This window comes from Anticarsia gemmatalis, chromosome 11, assembly GCF_050436995.1.
Source record: "Anticarsia gemmatalis isolate Benzon Research Colony breed Stoneville strain chromosome 11, ilAntGemm2 primary, whole genome shotgun sequence".
In the NCBI taxonomy this organism is placed as follows: domain Eukaryota; kingdom Metazoa; phylum Arthropoda; class Insecta; order Lepidoptera; family Erebidae; genus Anticarsia; species Anticarsia gemmatalis.
In genome coordinates, this window is record NC_134755.1 from 10,658,252 (window position 1) to 10,675,828 (window position 17,577).

At 35.9% G+C, this 17,577-nt stretch overlaps 1 protein-coding gene across 3 annotated transcripts in view; it reads left to right on the top strand.

The window, feature by feature from the left end:
* Nucleotides 1-17,577, top strand: part of LOC142976394 (uncharacterized) — a 292,040-nt gene that overhangs the window by 232,414 nt on the left and 42,049 nt on the right. Inside the window, exons 5-9 of one of the 3 annotated variants that reach the window (XM_076119717.1) lie at nucleotides 5,240-5,365; nucleotides 5,936-6,109; nucleotides 6,697-6,792; nucleotides 7,138-7,671; nucleotides 8,281-8,531. The exons of 1 other annotated variant lie outside the window; for it this stretch is intronic. In XM_076119717.1, coding sequence (XP_075975832.1) covers nucleotides 5,240-5,365; nucleotides 5,936-6,109; nucleotides 6,697-6,792; nucleotides 7,138-7,671; nucleotides 8,281-8,516 — 1,166 coding nt within the window. In that variant the 3' untranslated portion in view covers nucleotides 8,517-8,531. Of the gene's footprint in view, nucleotides 1-5,239; nucleotides 5,366-5,935; nucleotides 6,110-6,696; nucleotides 6,793-7,137; nucleotides 7,672-8,280; nucleotides 8,532-15,241; nucleotides 16,063-17,577 lie in introns of those variants that run through there. One more of the 3 variants, XM_076119720.1, reaches the window with a different exon arrangement.

Below are 17,577 nucleotides of genomic sequence, written 5' to 3' on the forward strand. Positions count from 1 at the left end.
CCAAAAAGGTTAACGCGAGAATGTTGCCATTTTTCTCTCTATACACATCTGCTTACATACTTTCGTAAGACAGGGGCGATAACTAACAAAACTCGAATAAATCTATTGCGAAAGTACAGCTATCGAAGGTCAAAGCACCACATTAATTAGTACAATGACCTAGATACAGTCCGGCCCTAAATCCTGCGTGACTTGCACTGAAAACTATTTATGGACGGCGTCGAAGCCTTAAACCAATTTCTGATCGGAACTTATTACACTTTGATCTAGTGACACGACTATTTGCAGCTCCTGTCACTTATTTGCCACATATACAAATTTAAACTATATTTACCCAGTTAATTTCATTTGTCTACATTCGTGGCAAAAAATAGTTTTCAAAGGTTTGCCTTTATTTCAAATGCTCTTAGAAACTGCATCTTCAAAGTCAAATATTCTTTATTTCATAAACTTTAACAAGTATTTGAAATTGTCAAACTTATTTTGCAACTATTCGATTATATGAATGTAGACAAATACAATTTACTGTGTAAATGGAAACGCTGGGAGAGGACGCCTTAGATTCTAGAACGAAATACATAGATAGATATCGGTGTTGTCCTTCAAAAAGGTCAGGTGCGTAGTACTTGTAACCGGCGGTCTTGTATAAAGAGATGTGTGAATGTGAATAAAGCATAAGAAAGTTGGTCGTATTAAGTGGCGTTCTTTGGTGCTTAACCCTATGATAAATAAGTCTGGTTTTATCTGTTTATGTAGTATAGACTTCGTTTTGTGTTAGTGTGATTTGTTATGATAATACGACATTGGTATATATTGAGATTGTTGTGCCATTACATCATAAAATGTAATTTATAGTTAAATGTATTACCAAATTTGTGAGAAAAATATGTTTGTTGTTATTAGTGTAGGCCAAATCAAAGGCCTTTAGGCGGCTTAAACTACTTTAACGATTAGTACTTTTGTACAGTTAACTGTACAAAAAAAGATTATCAGTGTTCCCTAATTTATACATAATTGTATGTTAAAACCGTTTTTGTTTTGAATGTAGGAAAAATGTTTCCCCAATATATTTATAGCTGTTTGAATAATTGTTTTTATTTTCCTTAAACAAAGAAGAAATATTGTAGCAAGTAACGATTTGCGTAATTTTATTCATATGTGTAAATTTTAATTTTGAATTTAATGTTTCAGTGTACAATTGAAAAAAAAAATGGTAAACTCTCCTATCCTTTATATTTATATAGGTCATCTCAGATTTATTTTCCAGTACTCATGTAATAGTATATTTTCCAATGAAATAGCTGCTGCCTACGCTCAGGGCTTTCGTCGAAATGCCAGTCATCGTTGCGTTCTCCCGGAGACCGTACGTCCTGCGCTGCAACAAAATTGATTTTATTTTGATGCAAGCGCTTTTAAGTACAACTTAGATTTCGATTTGATATAAAGTTGTAACAGTGATGTGTTTTAAATACCAATTAATTACATATTTACGTAAATAAAAACAATTAAACAAAAGATAATTCAAAATGTGACATTAGTGAGTATAAGATGTTTTGTTTTGTGCTTGAAGTGATTAGGAGGATGTTGTTAGGGGAGTGCTCAACCCTTCAGTTGCTACGTACGTACGGGAAATGTTTGCTGCTTTTCCACGCTGGTATGATCAACAGTTTGTTATCGGTCTGGCTGTGTTTTGCCCTTGACCTATTTGCGAGAGCCCGGTCGTAGCATATCGTTATCAAAGAACGCACTTTGATTCTCTTACCAGAGGAAGCTAGCACGTATCAGTTGACAACGATTTGAAAGCCACTATGCATACATTGCTTTCTTTGTTAGAATGTACTGATTAATATGTTAGATTAAAGCAGCAATGTACTAAATAGTGCCCGTTCTTCTACAATAGTTGTCAACTGAGATATGTGATAAACTCGCTGATTTAAGAAAAATAAGCTATGACCGGTGTTTCCCTTTTTCCTCTAATGGTAATGCTAATTGTTACAATTGTTGTTACAGAATTCATTGTAGAAATCGAAGGGTACGAACACTTACTAAAAAAAGGGGATAAAAGAAGAAATTGTGTACGTTGTTACGAAAAGTTACGACGAACTTATAATTGCTTTGAAGCTAGAAATAAAGTGAAAAAAATTAAAACATTCTGCAATGGGTGTAAACAGACTCTTTGTACGAACTGTTACTATGACATACATGCATAGGATAGTGAAGGGAATATATTTGTAAATAGGTATTTTATCTTCTACAATTATAATGATAATCCTGTTGTACCATGGCCGTACACAGGTCTGCTTCCGCAATGAGAGGCGTCAAGCTTTAAGCAAATGCAATAACTATTAATAAATTATATTTTTTATATTACATTTTGTTTGATTATTTCTTTTCTAGGGGAGAGGCCTTTGCTCAGCAGTGGGACACAGAAGTAGACTAGATAAAAAAAAAATCTTTTCAGCGTTTCTGTCAAAGGGTCTTTGATAATATATCTTTACAGATCCGATATTAATTAATTTCTAGATGGTTCGATGGTCGCGTGGCTAATCCAATAGTAAGTTGTTTATTGGTTTAAGATACAGCCTTCGGTTTAATTAATGGCGTATTTGCAAAATGCATTTATATCTGTGAGTTCTCAGAAGCAAGCCCAACCTGATGTTTCCGGGAAACGGGAATATTAGTGCTTGTGAAACAGTAAATTCCATTTTAGGGAACAATAAGGTTTAATTAAAATGCTTTGATAATGTTTTCACAAAGGTAACGTATTTTATATGTGATTACTCCCGGTTTCTGTGTACATTTAGCGGTAGTTTATCTATTCAATAGCGTTTTTTTATTTAAGTTTAAACGTTTTTGAATAGTTAAACTACCGCTAAATGTACCTCAGAAATCGGGGGTTAGAAATGTAAGGTATCTAGTAAAAAGCTGCGCAAACAGTCTTCAACTACGGTATCCTAAAGTTTGTTAGCGGAGAATGCTGAATGTCTTTTGGCGGCTTGAACAACTTTGACTAGTTATGTAATGCATAAACAACCGTGATTATACTGATCAAAATTGACTTGCAACTACGTACGATAAAGTTCTTTTTCAGGTGTATTTTTTGTATGTCAATATGTAATAAGGTATAGTCATATAACTATTATAGGTAAATATATTTCATGTTTAAACTGAGCCAAAATTGGCTTGTCTTTTAAACTTTTATTCAAACAGCTTCTTTAGAAGGACTGTTACAAAAAGTAAGCATTATTTTTTACTTCGATGCACTTTAAACGTAACTTGATTTTTTTTTAAATATTTGTTTCTTTTACAGTTGGTTTGTGGTGTCGCTACGAAGGAAAGTTCGTCTGCAATATAAAGGCTTTGCGTGTTATGAGTATGGGGAGTAGAAACAAGCCTTCAGTTGGGCTGCTGTTCTTTTCAAGATGCTGCCCTGCGAGGATTTTCACTCAAGAGGAAAAGGCGCTGTTCGTCAAAAATTGTCATGACCACACTCGTATCACGCCTTGTTCTTATTGTACAAATAAAAAAAATATAACTTTTGAATACACAGTTAATTCTTTTTCTACTGTCAGTTATTAGGTGTTGAGAAATTATTAGCAATTTTTTTCCCTACTCCTATTTGTCCAAACTGATCCTAGAGCCTTTAATGCTAAGCTACCTACGATATTGTTTCTTATATGTTTTTAAAGATGTCAATAAATGTTTTGATTTTACTTATGATTATGTTTAGGGTTTACATTTTTATCAAAGATATTTGTTGACATGTTATTTTAAAGATGTATGTACATATGTGTCTTAAAAGGGCGATACCAAAATTTATGTATGTTTAATAGATTTCATAATTACAGGATAAGTTGCAAATAAGTATGTGACAATTTTTTTTTTCAGGTTATTTAATCTGGACGAAAGAGGTACAATTTTCACACAGTTGTCCAGTTCCAATGAAACTGGCCATGCCAAATCATTATTAATAAGAACCTTAATTACCTTATGAAAAATATTTTTTGCAGGGCGACTTAATTTCTTTCAGAATGCCGAAGGTAAATTACTACTTCGATTTAACGGTGTGAAATATCGAGTTAGCCGAGCCAATACACGGACGGGTAAAATTAAATGGCGATGTATAACCCATGCAAATTACGGCTGTAAAGCGAAGATGTATACTATTTATGATAAATATCTGCGCTGTGACGAAATACATGTAAATTTCTACAGCCAAGTTTAATAAAGTAGAAATAAGACTATAGGTTCAAAATTAACTGCCAAGCTTCAAGGGATTATGTGTACAATAATAATGATATAGTCAAAATTAATGCAGAATAATTATTGTATCCAGTTGAGAATTGATTTAGAGTTAACTAAAGTTAGTCTTGAAGGCGCTCTTACCAACGGCGGGCGGTAAACGATATGTAGAGTAAACAACGTTTGGCGCAGGCATAACACAGATGGGTGACACAGTGGTATGTAAGCTATGCGTCTCCGTAATGAAGGATATTCATTTCAGAGAACATGAAAAAAGTTGGTCCTGCTTGTTATTTACTTAGAATAGCAGTTGTTAACTAATGTCTCCGGGTGGTCTGAATAACTTTGGCACTCGCTTCACTACTATATGAGGCCTGAAGTATTAGACACTAGGTTTACTAAAAATACTCTTAGTTATCTAGTCATTAGTATTATAAGGTAAAGATATGTTATTTGATTATTATATAGTAGAATATTGGAATACCTGACGTTTCGGCGCAGGTTACGCTCAGTCCAGTCAGCCTGCGACAAGGACCAGTGTAAGGTTTCGATTTACTTTGGCAACGAAAGGAAAAATGCACATTCACGTTATTTCCCGTATTCTATTATTATATAATAAATATGCAACGCGAATGTTTAAAAGTTATGTTGTTTGAGTGTTTTGCAGCTATTTGTGTGCAGCAAAACTACGTATTATAATCTACATATGGGTATTTATTAGATATGTTTTGTTACAGTATTAAAATACTGATTTAATTTAGAAGCATATATAATTTTGTTAATTTGAAACATTGAAATATCTACCAACTTTCCAATTTTGCTACAAATTGTTTTTGGCGCATTAAATGTTTTCTTGTTGTTATAAAACTGTTTATTATTTTTATATTTTTGTTACAAAAATAATATTAATAATAATTTATAACAATATAAAAATAGATCTAATATAATATTATAATAAAAATTGTTCTAATTCAATTATTATTATATTTACTTGCAGAATCTAACTTTGAAGGTTCCGAAGATAGTTTGACTGTCTTGAGCGATTTGGACTCAGTCTTTAACGACGATATGGATGAGGGACACATTAGGTTTTCCGGAAAAAGATTACCCGGCAGTTCTTTTGGTAAGTCTATATTATATTTGTATATACAAAAACTTAGCGCTGGCCAGCTAGTTTCTTTGCTTGAACTTGGCTTGACACGCTGCCGCGTGTATAGAAATTGTAACTTTAGTAAACTATTTGAACCCCCTATTACACGGGACTAACATTGTCAATAGCGAAATGTGAGTGCATGTAATACTCCTCTGCCAGAACTTTCTGGTATTAAAGGCATGCGCTTGACATTTAAATCTGTGCACTTAAAATATTAATTATGTATATTATATCACGCCTATTATACTCGACAGTGGAGGTACATACAAATCAATGTACTTTGAATAATTATAATCATTTACTAGCTGACTGGCCCGACTTCGTCCCGGTTTAGTACAATTTCATCCCGTTGATTCCATTCCCGTAGGAATTTTGATCCTACGGATCCCATACAAAACTTGTCCCGACAATTTAGTTTAGTTGTTCAAAAGTTATGCCCGTACATACATTTCGGTGATACATTTTTATTTATATAGATTTACACTTTTACTTTCATTCATTTTAAGCATACATACTTAATAAATAATGTTATTTGTGCAGAAGAAGATTCAGATAATCACCTCGTCCCCTTGGAGACGATTGTGAGAGAAGACAGTCCAGAATTGTTTGAAGCAGCTCCTGCCTTAGTGGGTCTGAACAACAGCGTCATAGACCCTGTGCTGTCAGCATGCAACCTCAATCCCGTACTAGTTTCTTCGGATCCCAACCATTGCAGTAAGTTTCTTGCTGTAAATAGTTTTGGTTTTGTGTGTTATGGTTTCTTATGGCTGCTACACACATGCCATGCAAGGCCGCCGGCACACTCCGCGCAGAGCTGTCAAATGCTCGAATGTTAGAAACTAATGACGCCGGCAAGCCGCATAACCCGCACGGCACTGCCGCCGCCCATGGCACTGACGCCGGCACTGTGTGCCCTTATAGACCAATGAATCTACATCATGTAATTTAAATGCCTAGATTGAAGGACAAATGTATGAACATGAACGCTTGTCAAACGGATATTTCATCCGTTTGACATACTACAACATCAATATCTTTTCTATTTTAATTCTTTTGTTCTACAGATCCGTTTCAATAGACTAGGCTTTGAAGTATAGTCTTAAAAACTCTTTTAGCAGACTAGAATAGGTCCATAAAAGCTTCCAAATTAATACCCATATTAATACGGACAAGTGTTGCTCAATAACATCGTATTTATACTACGATACTCATCATTGATATAAATACTATATTTGAGTTGCTTAATGTTAAGGGACATTTTAGTATTCGATGTTTTATGTTTATTATTTTTGTCTTATTAGATCCAAGCAACCGTAATGTAACCGGCAGGCAAGACATTGACGATGCTGGATCTCTGAACAACAGCATGGAAGGCTTCCCTGTCAATCCTATGACAGGTGAGTGGAAAATATATTTTATACCTACATTACTGTCTAATTAACAAACATGAGCCTCCAGATTAAGATTTTAAGACAACTCCCCCATTTCTAGAGTCAACGACAGCCAAGTGCTTGTTGATTTGCATTAATTTTGATTCTAAAGAACGCTGTTTCTTGATGTAATGAGGTGATTTTTTCTTATGTCAAAAACGAATTGATAATATCTTATTCACGCAAAAAATGTAAAAGTCATAGCCTAAAATATAGAGGTTAATAAAAATTATAAATAAAAAAATGAGACAGTTGAATTTTTGATAAATTTACTATAAATTAATATTAATGATAACTTTTTACAATTTCTAGTGACAGAAAACTTGGAAATCGCATCTCACCTTCGAGGCCAAGTACTCAGAGCTCGGGGTAAGCAATATACGGCTGTAGTCCGAGACACAAGGATCATTGACCCGTTTGAATCTGAAGAAGAATCGGATGCAGACGAAGACGGATCATCATCTTCAACCATTTACGATCCACATAAACAAATCATAGAGCTACAAAATAAAGGAAGCCATGGCCGAGGAAAACAAATATATGAACAAGAAGAGGCTTATGAGCGAAATGATGACAATGAACAACCAACAGTTGTTTCTCTACCACAAGACGAGTTTCAACCTCAAACCCCAGATTCTGCTGAATCTGAACAGAATAATGTACAATTTGATCACGCAAAATATAAAAGCTCAGATATAATGTATGAAAATGAAATAGAGGTGACAGCAGAACCAATACAAGATGATGTAGAAGCACAAGAGTTAGCTGAATCTCGAGTGCTCGATCTTGGTAGAAAGAAAAAGAGCTCTTCTCCAGTAACTCCAGTGCGAGTCTGTTCTACCTCTGGTAAGTCCTAAACTTCATTGTTTTATAGCTTAAGGTCCTCTTTTAATTCTAAATCTATCTATTCTTCAACCATAGTTTTATGCTTAATACATTACTTAAGTGGCATCATCGGAAACAATTACTAAACATAATATATTAGGTCGAGGAAAAAGTCTTTTCGCATTATAGTATGTATGAACTTGTAATGTGAATGTTTTATAGCTTAAGGTCCTTTTTTAATTCTTAATCTATCTATTCTTCAACCATAGTTTTATGCTTCATACATTACTTAAGTTGCATCATCGGAAACAATTACTAAACATAATATATTAGGTCGAGGAAAAAGTCTTTTCGCATTATAGTATGTATGAACTTGTAATCATATCTTTTCTCTACGCAAAAAAGTTCGATATTTGCGTGCCCCACGAGCTCACTAAAAGAAACCTGATGAACCGTGTACTCATTTGTGAGTCTTGAAGCCAAAGAGATTTTTTACAAGTTCATACATACTATAATGCGAAAAGACTTTTTCCCCGACCTAATACATTGCTTTTGCTTGAATTTCGCAGTATGTTTATTTGAAAAATGTTATTCTTTATGTCAATTAACATATTACTTTCTGTTTTTCAGACCATGATGTTTTGTTCACTTATAGTAGTCGAGGTAAACCGATTCTAATAGTGAAAGGTATAACGTACCGCAAAAACGGCTACTGTATGTCGAAGATACGCTGGCGTTGTGCTACTCATGAGAAATACAAATGCCACGCAAAAATCCATACGCTAAATAATACAGTTATTGTATTGAGCAATGAGCATCGAACTAGCAACACTGAGCCTGAAACCGTAGTATCAGAAATGAACTAAATAAACTGCGGTTGCCAAAGATACGAAGAGCTATCAAGAGATAAATGTGTTTAAAAATATCTGTTAACGGGTCTTATATGCGATTGATATATTGAGGTATACGATACCTTGTGGCCGGTATAACTCGGTCCAAATGTCGGCTGAACGTATATTTTAATTACAAATTAGGGTGCTTTTCGACCAGTGATGCGCTATGCTGCGTTTGATATCCACCAATCATATGCATTGATGCATAAATTGGTGAAAACGGATTCAGCTAAGATATATTTTAGATATGAAAGGATACGCTCTATTTTTTTTACTTTATTTGAGGCAACAGAGGCCCTAAATACTAATACATACAAAATATAACTTATAATTATAAGCGATTACAACTATTGCACCGTTGTGTATCGCGCGGTATCGGGTATCCGCCACAGAATCGCCGGAAAACAACACCTTTCGGCCAAATTTCACTCTCACCACAAAGGTATTAAAATCCTCATTGTGACGTGATTCGAACCTCTGGATGTTCTGCAAAGTCCACTTCGTTTTTATCCGTCTGAACTCTACAAACTCTTCAGCTTTTGTAGAGTAATGCAGCCTGGACAAGTACAGCAGCGTCACTGGTACATCGGGACGCAGCAAGTACTTCGGTCTGATCGGTGCAGTGCCGCACTTATTTTGGCTCGGCTTCTTTTTCTTTTTTGTGCCATGACGAAGTCATCCTTGTCAGCCTGTTCCTTAGCTCGCACCCTGTTGTCTTTCTGGGTGAATAGGTAGTTCTTTTGTTTGACAATTGGTCACTTTCTCAGCACAACAGGTGTTTTCTTAGCAACTATATCGGCGTAGGCACGTGCAGGGGTCATCGTACCAACACGTGATGTCTCAGTGGTCGCGTAGAAGCGCATTGCGACGACGGCGGCGACCAAAGCTTCGTCAGCCATACCGACAGCTGGTGACGCACTAGTGTTTGCCGACGCAAAACTGCTTATGGAAGCAGTCTGCGCTCCTCGGCGAGTCTTTACCTTCGAGGCTTCTGGTGACCAAATTACTGAACCAATGTTGTGCAATGATGTAATTTCTGCACGCAGCTATGGATGTGATCTGTGGGTGCCTGCTATGGATGTGTACCATACGTCCTCGCCGCTACTCTATTATCGAAACATGGCATAGCTCGAGGTGTGCATATTTCTCGGGGAGCTTCTTTACGGCGGCATATTCATAGCGTATTTTACTCGCACCGCTTCATAGCATAGTATTGGTGGAGATGGTTACATAGTTTTACAGCTTGGCTATTATATCCAGCATAGTATCCAGCACATCTCTGGTAAAGGCACTCTAAGACCCGTTAACAGAAGAATTATGTTTACTGTACCGTTATTCTCTACAACTATCGACTACCGACAACCAGCTAACTATCGAAAAAAATTGTATGACATTCGGTTTAGCGCCTCTAGTGGGCGGCGTAGAAACTATTTTGGCAGTAAACTTGAATGTTAAATTCTCGATACTCGATGGTTCCGATTGTAGAGAATCGTGTTTGTAGCGCGATTCTGTACAGTCGGCACTGTCGAGTATTGAAAATTTAACATTTAGAACGTACTGCCAAAATAGTTCCAACGATGTCCATCAGAGGCGCTGATCAGATTTTCATACAAAATTTCTCGTTGACAGGTCGGTTGTCGGTAGTCGATAGTAGTAGGGAATCGAGCTACAGGTCGCATTAGTTTGAAGTTTATTTTCCGTTATTTTAAGTAAACAAACCCAACATATTTATTTGAAAATTACAAGCGACATATTTTGTATTTATATTTCTGAAGCATGAAGCACTATTTAGTTTAAGTATTACTTAAAGGCCCAAACGGAGATGGCGGGAAGACCTGGATGCGTTCCTGGATGGATGGCCGGAGGCAACAGCCGACCGAGAGGACGGGAAACTCAGGGGAGAGGCCTTTGCTCAGCAGTGGGACATAGAAACAACTAATAAAAAAAACTTCAACTGTATGAGTGCTAAGACATTTAGGCTTGCACATATTCGTTTCGGCATTAATCGGGATAGCTAGGCGGCAAAAGCGAATTTAGGTAGTTGAACGTGATTGGCACAAGCCGAAGAAGTAAGTCGAGTCGGTTTTGCTGTTCGATAAATGTAAGGTCGGCAGACCAAAGCACTTAAGTCAAAAAGTCGAACTTTACAGGATCAATAAAAAACGTTCCGTCTTGGAATTTTCAAATTGTGCGAGGCTGATAAGGTACACCACTTTGTATGCTGGGAATTATTTCTCAGTGACTTAAGTGCTTTAGTCAGATGGCGTATTGAATTATTTGAAGTCGAGAGACCTAATAAAAAAAATATCGATTTTTTGACTTATGTTCTTTAGTCCGCCGATCCTACAAATATTGCCAAACCGAATATGTGTGAAGCAAGCCTTACGGAATAATTTTGTAATAATTATTGGTAAAAGGAAGTATCAGCGCAATCGATAGTTCAGTTCTGTTTGTAAAAACGAGAGTAAGGACTTACTAAGAGGTACAGATGTAAACGATCTGTGGGTTAGGCAACCCTTGCCGCGGTCACTCCATAGATGGGTGACCGCATAGTGGTATTTGAACTGGGCGTCTCCGTGCTTCGGAGGGCACGTTAATAGTCGGTCCCGGTTGTTATCTACTACGATAACAGTCGTTAAGCCATGTCAAAGGCCTTCGGGCGGCTTGATAATTGAACAATAAGACTAAGAGGTATTAAGAATCTCATTTATAAATGAGCCAAATAGACTAAGCTCCTTTTCACAACCGTCCCCTAAGTTAAAAGGACATCTTTTGTCATATTTAGTAGTCAGCTAACTAACTGATTCCATGTCAATAATGATGGGTCAATTTATTACATGGAGCGATAACCATCTTAACGTAAAAGTCGGGATACTTTTTAACTTAGGACTAAGAGACTTTGTTGGTGAAATCGAGCTTAAATTATCTAGTCAATAAGATATGTTAAGAATATTTCAAAATAATCTTCAATGGGTAGTTTCTTAAATGTATTTTTATTCCGAATCTCGATGTGATATTAAAATTTATGTGTATTTAAAATAAAGATCTCATAAGGTAGGTTATCATCGATATTTTTATTAAACTTAAGGTAAAAAACAAAGAGTTTTAATGTTGCATGAAAATTTGAATTACCTTGTAGTGTTTTTTGATATATCTAAGAAACAAGATGTTTTTGAATCTGTTTATATTTTGTTCAATTTATTTTAGTTAATATTTTTTGTATGCTGTTATTTATTCTGTTTGTATTGTTTTGTGTTATGTAGTTGATGTAAAGTTACTTCTCTATTTGATTTTTTTTTATACGCGTTGTAATTGTTGCTTGTATATTTGTTATTTAGTTACCATTTTTTTTGTTTTGTAATCTTTTTCTTACCGATACTCGGCCATAACGGCCAGTTTCATCAAAAGTACCCCACTATGCAGGACTTTGATTATAGTGTCCAAGTCTGTGCATAAAACGCAGGCACGTTTTTTATTCCCTCACTCTCATAGCTCGGTGAGACGATCTTCTCTACAGTGAAACCTCCGATTCAGGGAAGTCTACAACCTCGATTTTGCTAACTCCGGCCAAATTCACTCAGAGTTTCTTGACAAAAATACTCAGGTACCATGTTTTGGCGCAACCCTGGATTCGAACCCGAGACCTACCGTATGGCAGATGTCTAAGTTATTGACAAGCCACAATAACAGTTAGTATTTTATATTGTGTGAAGGTAAAGTAGGAGTGATAGCCGAATGGTATAAGTTGGCACCTTCCACGCTAGTGGTCGTCGATTCGAACCTGAGGCAATACACCATTGACTTTTCGAAGTTATGTGTGTATTACAACTAATTATCACTCGCTCTAACGGCGAGGGAAAAACATCGCGTTGATACCTAGCACACCTATTTGTTCAATATATTTATTGACGGCATGCAAAGTCCCCAACCCGCACTTGGCCAGCATGTACTCAAGGCCTCTCCCTTCCTTTCTTTCTTCCTTATGTGATCCTTGCCAATCAGTGGGACATTAATGAGTTAAAAAAGGTGAAGTTCATTTATGATGAGATTTTTTTCAGAGCTCCACCCTACGTTCGTGACAAACACCAGAGGATCCAGAATTCTGATAATTGGTGGCTTTCGATACAGACTGAATGGTGGAGCACAGAAACTTCGGTGGCGATGCAACTCTCACGCAAAATTTGGTTGCAAAGCCGTCGTCCACACCGTAGAAGATCAAATCGTATATCACATCAACTGTCATACTGAACACATTTAATTTTAGAATCAATGTTTATGACTTTACAATATAGATAAAAACTAATTAAATATTTAAATAATAATTATGTCAACCTGGCCGATTTCGGCTACGGCTATCAGTTTCATTGAAATCAACCAACTGTGCAGGACTTAGTATAAAAATCTAATGAGCGCCTCTAGCGGGCGTCGTAGAAACGAAAGCGTAGAGCTGATCGATTGTAGAGAATCGCGCTACGGGTACTACGTATCATATACTTTAAGAATAGATTCAGTTTTCGATTAAAGCTATAAGAAGATAAATGTTTTTGGTTTAAAATAAATATAAATATTCAATCTTCCTTAATATTTGTCTGTCGATGCTACTCGTGACCAAAGGGCTGGCCTTTATCTAGCCCAACGTGCATTGCCATTCAACCTGGCTATGCGGCCTGTCTTTTGGGCACGTTTCCGTTCCGTAAATATTTTCTTTTTTGTTGTCATCGTCACAGTCTTATTATAATAGTTAATTTGAGATATTTTAAATGGCACATATTAGAATCTAAACTTTTTTGGCGAAACAATTATTATATATGACGTATTTGATATCTTCCGTTATTTAAATAAAAAATTATACATCACATGCAGTCCTGCACATAATATACTCAAAAGGATCGAGAATGTTCGTTTTACTTTAAGTAAGTACAGGAGCCACAAGAAGGATAACTTGCAATAGACTGCTGGAAGCTCAAACACAAATAATGAAAATAAAACACATATTTATGTAATAGCCTCCTATTCAAAGATTCCAGATCAGAGTTTGTCCGTTCGTAAAATATGGAAATAAAAAATTATAACCTATGAACTCATACAAATATTTTTTCAATTCTCCTTTTCCCATTTTCAGTTTCCTTCGTAACTTCAAGAAAGGGTCGAGAACTAATTCAAATTGACAACTACACGTTCTGCAAGAAGTATAAAGCGCCTCGGGACCATAAGATGCGATGGGTCTGCTCCACACACAATCATAGGGGATGCAACGCTTCCCTCATCACGTACCAACACCATATTATAAGAATAAAGAATGAACATAATCACTGATAAAGTCTTTACGATCTGTGGGCTCAGCAACCCTCTGCGTGTATACTCCGAAGATGGGTGGCCGCTTTGTAGCATTTCAGCTGGACGTCTCCGTCCTTCGTAGGGCACCTAAAATGTCCTGATAATAGTCGTTTAACCATGCCACAGGCCTTTCGATGGCTTGAAAAACTTTGACACTAGGTTGAACACTAATCATACAATAAAAAAATGATTAGAAACAATTTGTGCATAAAGTTGTTTAATGCAATTTGTTAGTCAAAAAGCTTAGGTTGTTTTTCATACATTATTAAATTTTTTGTCAGTCGGGCCTTCCCGAATAAATATGGCATACTTTACGTAAGAGGCAAGTATACGTAACATTGATACGAAATTTCTACTTACCTATTAATAGGTACGATCTTTTTTATAATTTTAGTACAAAAAACAATGATAATAATACATATATCCTGATGATCAAATAATGTATCTATTGTTTTATTTGTTCCCATTCATACAAAAACTTCTACAAACGTACATACATAAAATCACGCCTTGTTCCTATAGGAGTAGGCAGTGACCAAAGAACGTCACTTGGTACGATCTTTACAAACCACCTTTGCCTCATTTACATCTATATTAAATCTAAGGAAGAAAATAATAAGAGGTAATTCAGTATAGAGCTGAGAATAGGTATAATAGACTTTTAGATAAAGAATCACAGAGTGCTTAGTAGATTATTATTATCAACATCCCTGTGTCTAAATCTAGTTACAATGAAACCAAATGTATTCAAAATATTTTGAAATAAACCTTAGCTCAGAGCAAATATACTTTAAACGGTATTCGTACTATCAATAACCTTCCGAGTCCTAATCAAATAAATTCTGTCTATTAAAAATCAATATCTGCATGCCATTCCAACTTCAATGTATCAAAGCTTACAAATATCATAAGTTGTTGAAAATACACTTTTTTGGTAACGTATTGTTTTATTCTTACTTAATGACAGCAGGAGATAAATATATTGTACTAGCTGACCCGCGCAACTTCGCTTGCGTCACATAAGAGAGAATAAGTCAAAATTTTTCCCGTTTTTGTAACATTTTTTACTGGTACTCTGCTCCTAATGACCGTAGCGTGATGATACATAGCCTATAACCTTCCTCTATAAATGGGCTATCTAACACTGAAAGAATTTTTCAAATCGAACCAGTAGTTCCTGAGATTAGCGCGTTCAAACAAACAAACAAACAAACAATCAAACAAATCAAACAAACTCTTCAGCTTTATAATATTAGTATAGATTAATAATAGTAATTGTACGTTTAAATTTCTCTTCAAATATCTAGTTAGAATAAAAATATTTGTACCAATTGATACTAACAACTATATTTAATTTCCAGATGACAAACCAAAATCAGAACAGAACCAGGTTCTAGCAACTAAAGCCATCAACGAGCTGACGCCAATCAATGTATCAGATAAATCAACTACACTACCAAACAAAGCAACTGCTTTAATATCACAATCTGACATAACCTTTAACGAAATACAAGATAACAATGAAGCAGTAGATTTACATCCACAACATAACCAAACCACTAAGGAAGTACTTCAAAGTAACAAAAAAACAGACCTTATAGAAGTATACCACACTCAAGTCTTTGATGCAACAGCACCGATTAACCAAGAAACTCCATTTAGTACACCAGAAGAGGCTATAGAACCCAAGAAATTAATTGATACAGAAACGCAGACTGACCAAGAACACATTTCTCAAAATATAGATACTGAACAAGATCACGACAATAAAGGATTGAAGAAATCGGCTAGGGTTCCTTCGCTATACGGATTAGCTCTGCACACACTAATCCAGTCTGGTCTACCAAAGGATAATCCGATCCAAGATAACCTAACACGTAATCTGCTTGGAAACCAAGCAGAAGTAATTAACAGACCAAATGTAGGTGAGCCCAACTTAGCAATTGCAGGACCGTCCAACGTAGTTGCCATGGAGATTGAACCTAATGAGACAGTGAATAGACCTGAACCCAACTTAGCTAATAGACCAGCGCTAATTGATGTGTCTGATGATGAAGCTTATTTTAATGACCGCATTAGACTCGATCTACGTCAAATGCGATTACTTCACGTGATTATAAGAAATCTGACGAGGTATTTAAGGCATCGGGAAACTGAATTAAATTAAACATGTTTGTTTGGTGACTAATTCACCAAATAAACGTACGTTTAATTCAATTGGTCTTTTGATTGGAAGACTTTTTTAGAATCAAGGGTAAATTCAATTTGGGTAACTTTAAATCATTTGGGTAACATAGACAGTGGGATTTTGAACTATGTAGTTTCGATTATTTTTTCATATGAAACCAACACAATTGATAAAGGTTTATTTTAGTTTTGCAAACTTTTATCGATTGTGTTGGTTTCATATGAAGAAATAATCGAAACTAGTTCAAATTACCATTGTCAATGTTACTCAAATGATTCAAAGTTATCCAGGTTGGCTGTAATTAATTTTATTTACTTAACAATTCATCATATAATAGAATATCAAGTCGGCACAGGCTTCACCGGCCGTGGTCGCAGGCATTTGAATGTAGAATGCGTGTTCATGTTAATTCCAGTATTCTAATATGTAATAATTTAATTATATTATCATAGATTTTGAACATGTAGTTAACAATGATATTGTTCTTGATATGATCATTAATTATTAAGACATTCCTAGAATGGTTATTAAAAACTGAAATCCGTGACAAATGAAAAAACTGCACATGGTTAATTAAATCTTTAAAAGCAGTATTCGTACATATTGCTGCACTTTAAATAAATGTCGTAAAATGTATTAATACGAATACCATTTTCTTAGTTTACCTTTAAATGTTTAGTCTTGTTTCCAATTGTCAGTATTTTAAAATTATATATTGTATTTTACTCTAGTCATAGACTTTTTTAGTGAGATATCTTTTAATAATAAGCAACATTATAAACATAAGTAAAGTATAATTAATGAATCTCCACTTTCAGTCACTCGATCTCATTGTATTCATTGTTTAAAGGATATGTGACCGATAAGTCTTGCATAAATATCTTATAATATATACTAACATTCCACTATTGATAAAAATGTGTACTGTAATGAATATAATAAATAAAAAACTACATCACGGCCTCTCCTGTAGTAGGAGCGCCGGCCGCATTTCACGTCATTGCAGCTTAAATGACATAATTCGTCGTGCTCTTGTCACCGCCGGCGTGCCAGCTGTTCTTGAACCTAATGGGCTGGCACGTGACGATGGCAAGAGACCTGATGGTATGTCGTTGCTACCTTGGAAGATGGGTAGGCCTTTGGTATGGGACGCAACTTGCGTCGATACCCTTGCGCCATCACATCTTCCTAGCACGTCGATTTGCTCCGGCGCTGCTGCTGCAGCTGCAGAGTCCCTCAAACGGCGCAAATATGCAAATCTTTTTGGTGATTGCATATTTGAGCCGTTCGGAGTTGAGACGATGGGGTCGTGGGGTCCGAGTGCAAAAAAAAATTTCTTTGATATCTCTCGCCGAATAGTCAGCACGACACGTGACCAGAGGGCTGGCCTTTACTTAGGGCAAAGAATAAGCATTGCCATTCAACGTGGCAATGCTGCCAGCCTTCTGGGCACGTTACCCGGGGACGGCGATGCGGAGATATTTTATGATGCCTTATTTTAGTTTTATT